Source organism: Microtus ochrogaster, linkage group LG4 (assembly GCF_000317375.1).
Source record: "Microtus ochrogaster isolate Prairie Vole_2 linkage group LG4, MicOch1.0, whole genome shotgun sequence".
In the NCBI taxonomy this organism is placed as follows: Eukaryota; Metazoa; Chordata; class Mammalia; order Rodentia; family Cricetidae; genus Microtus; species Microtus ochrogaster.
The window spans coordinates 21,597,329-21,600,960 of NC_022030.1; the positions used below are offsets into that span (position 1 = coordinate 21,597,329).

At 51.1% G+C, this 3,632-nt stretch overlaps 2 protein-coding genes across 2 annotated transcripts in view; one reads left to right on the forward strand and one right to left on the reverse strand.

Moving 5' to 3' along the window:
- LOC113457658 (zinc finger protein 420-like) overlaps positions 1-3,632 on the reverse strand; it is a 1,205,902-nt gene that overhangs the window by 382,095 nt on the left and 820,175 nt on the right. The gene's annotated exons all lie outside the window — the stretch shown is intronic.
- Ffar3 (free fatty acid receptor 3) overlaps positions 2,727-3,632 on the forward strand; it is a 26,234-nt gene continuing 25,328 nt past the window's right edge. The window contains exon 1 of the mRNA XM_013351529.1: positions 2,727-3,630. Within this exon, the coding sequence (XP_013206983.1) occupies positions 2,727-3,630 (904 nt within the window). The remainder of the gene's footprint in view (positions 3,631-3,632) is intronic.

Sequence of the window (3,632 nt, forward strand, 5' to 3'; positions counted from 1 at the left end):
CTCAGTACTTGTGGCTGCTCCCAGCTCTTCTCACCCGGCCTGGTCTCCAACAAAAACCTCACTACTGGGGCTGGGCTTCTGCTTCCCTTCTCCCCATCATGATTCCTGAATAAGGCAACCATTTTGGCTACAGCAGTCTCTTGGTCAGCGGCTCCTCTCTTCCTCTGTCTCCCCACCCCTCCTCTCATGGTCCGGTTTAGTCTACCAAGCCATGTTCAACCAGGATCCCCCCTCCCCACACACACACACACACACCTGCCTGCTTTCTCCTTTCCCTCGACAATAAAAACCCTCGCTATGCTTTAGGAGTAGTTACACCCTCCTCCTTTTATTTCATTTCTTCATTCACCATGCAAGCCAGAAATAGACACGACCCTGGGCAGTGGGGAAATCAGAGACTTTTAGTGACAGTTCATGAGTGCTGCCCCACTGCCTGCCCCTCCCACCCTTCCCCTCCCCCCAGTGTTTGGAACCTGTGTTCCCACTGCCCTGGAGTACCTGCTGGGGATGGGGCCACTGTCCCCAGTTGTCTGTTCTTCCTTCCACTCAGGGGTCAATCCAGTTCCTTCCCTGGGCCCACGAGGCCCTCGAGATCCACTGGCTCTGGCTTCCTCCACCAGGCCCACCACCCTGACCCCCAACTAGATCTCTTGGTCATCCAACGCCCCCAGGAGATGGAGCTTCCTTTTTAGTATTGATGTCTTTATTTATCTCTCATTAAATGCAAACCCGGAAGCAATAAAAACTACTTGGCTCAATCACAGCAACCTGTTAATGAACTAACCAATATAATTTACACACCACAAAATCCATACACGCTAAGTTCACAAGTCAGTATTTAAAGTAAATTCACAGGGATGGACGCCATTTTCAGCACCCCAGAAAGATCATTTTGTTTCCAATGTGTCTCTATTTCTCATCCCTGCCCCCAGCCTTAGCTCCCATCATTAATCTACTTTGTGTTTTAAAATATTTGCCTCTTCTGGACATTTCATGCAGATGAAACCATGTGAAGTTGGTGCTGTTGTGTCTAACTTGCTTTACTCAGCATGTGTTTTAGGGTTCATCCATGTGGTGCGTTAAGCTGGTATCCTGATGCCTCGCGTGTGTCTGTCTATCTGTTGAGGGGTCATGGCCTGATATTTTCACTTCTGAGCCATGGTCGCTAGTGCTGTGATGAAGAAGATATATGAGCCAACGTTCTTGGTCACGCATCTATCTGTTCATGTCTCTGCAACAAGTACTCAGAGTGGAATTACTGGTATTGTGTAAACGCATGTTTAAGCTTGTAGAGAAACCACCAAATAGCTTTCCAGAGGGGCTACCCCATGGTGCCTTCTCCTCAGCGGTCAACAACGGCTTCTGTGTGTCTCCATCTTTGTCAGCACTTGGTTCTGTCTGGTTTGGTGCTATAGCCATTCTGGTGGGTGGGCCTTGGTTTTGTGCTCTGCTCCATAAATATTCGAGAGAAGAGGTGTGCTGTCTCTGAGGATGAACAGAGCTGGATGTGAAACACGACACACCCCACATCTCCACACCCCTCCCACCTCCACCCCATGGTGAAGCCTAACAAGGAGGGAGACCTGGAGAGTCACTTTCCTGTTGTGAATAGAAAGGATGTTGGATGTAAACAGTGGTTATGCTGCAATCCTAGCTGCCTCCCCATCACATTCACCCATCATCCCGGATCCTTGCCTGTACACAAGGTGCAAGGTTGGGCCAGGCTCTATTCTATGTGCTTAGCATGTTATGGTTTATTTGAGACAGGACTTCACTAAGCCCAGGTTAACCTCAAAGTGTGTGTAGCCAGGAGCTGATGCTGATGATGACCTTGAACTCTTGATCCTGCTGATTCTTCTTCCTAACTGATTACAGGTGTGCACCACCACGCCTGTATTGTGTTCTGGGGCTCAAACTCATGGCTTCATGCGTAAAAGGCAAGTGCACTACCAAATGAGATACAGCTCAGTCTAAGCGTTCCTGCTACTGAGCTACCTAACTGGACCAGTGTAGGTTTTCATCTGTGAAACTGTGTCGTTACCTCTGTGTTATAGAGTAGGAGTCCCAGAGTTAGCAAGAAATAGCCAGCTGCACAACCAGCCCTCACTCCGTGCAGCCTACCTCCCACTCCGATGAGCCCTCGCTATGCCCATTCTAAAGAAGCATAACAAAGCCTAAGTGGAGGAGATGAAGTCAAAGTAGGAGGAAGGAAGGTCCCAGTTGAGACTCTATACATGCAGCCATGGGCACAGCCTTGGAATTTGTTCTTCTTCTGTTTTTCTTTTTTCTTTTTTTTTTTTTGCATATGGACGCAGCCCAGCTAGCAGAGCTCAAAGCATCTTTTGTGCAGTTCTGCAATGAGTGACGTCATAGGCACCACTAAGTCTTTATCATCTCACTGGACAACTAGCTCACCGCCCAGTGCTGGAGGAGCCAGCGAGGTGCAGAGCAGCAGAGCGCCGGTTTTCCAATAAGCTGGTGAGTACGGGCCTGGGGGTTCAAACAGGAGACAACTTGGTGATGTCTGCATCGGGTCGGGAACAGGAAAGGCAGGAAGGCAGGAAGGATGACCCTGCAGGGGAGAGCATGTGGTGACTGGGTGGTGGGGGTGGACAGTGATGGCAACACTCCAGCCTGGTGGGTAAGTCTCGTGGTGGGGGAACAAGAGACTTTCCGATACTCACACCAATTTCCTTTTCATCTCAGTCTCACTAGCATCCATAAACATGGCGGCGAGCTTCTCTCCCAGCAATCATTGGCTTTTCTTTTCCGTGTACTTGTTTGTTTTCCTCGTGGGACTGCCCCTCAACTTGATGGCCCTGGTGGTTTTTGTGGGCAAGCTGCGCCGCCGCCCGGTGGCTGTGGACTTACTTTTGCTAAACCTGACCCTTTCTGACCTGCTCCTGCTACTCTTCCTGCCATTTCGCATGGTGGAGGCAGCCTGTGGCATGAGATGGCTCCTGCCCTTCATTCTCTGCCCTCTCTCCGGGTTCCTTTTCTTCACTACCATTTACCTCACCTCCCTCTTCCTGACGGCTGTGAGCATCGAACGTTTTCTTAGCGTGGCCTACCCACTGTGGTACAAGACCCGGCCACGGCTGGCCCAGGCTGCTGTGGTCTGCGGCATCTGCTGGTTCCTGGCGTCAGCTCATTGTAGTGTGGTTTATGTCACTGAATACTGGGGAAATGCCACCTACAGCCAGGGAACCAATGGAACCTGCTACTTGGAATTCCGGGAGGACCAGCTGGCTGTGCTCCTGCCTGTGCGACTAGAGATGGCTGTGGTCCTTTTCATGGTGCCCCTGTGTATCACAAGTTACTGCTACAGCCGCATGATGTGGATTCTTAGCCGAGGAGCCAGCCGGCGCAGGCGAAAGAGGGTGATGGGGCTTCTAGCAGCCACACTGCTCATCTTCTTCGTCTGCTTCGGCCCCTACAATATGTCCCACGTGGTGGGCTATGTCCGGGGTGAGAGTCCATCCTGGCGGAGCTATGTGCTCCTCTTCAGCACCCTCAACTCTTGCATAGACCCCCTTGTCTTCTACTTCTCATCCTCCAAGTTCCAAGCCGAATTTCAGCAGCTCCTGGGAAGGCTGACCAGAGGTTGTGTGCCTTGGACTCAGGAAGCCAGC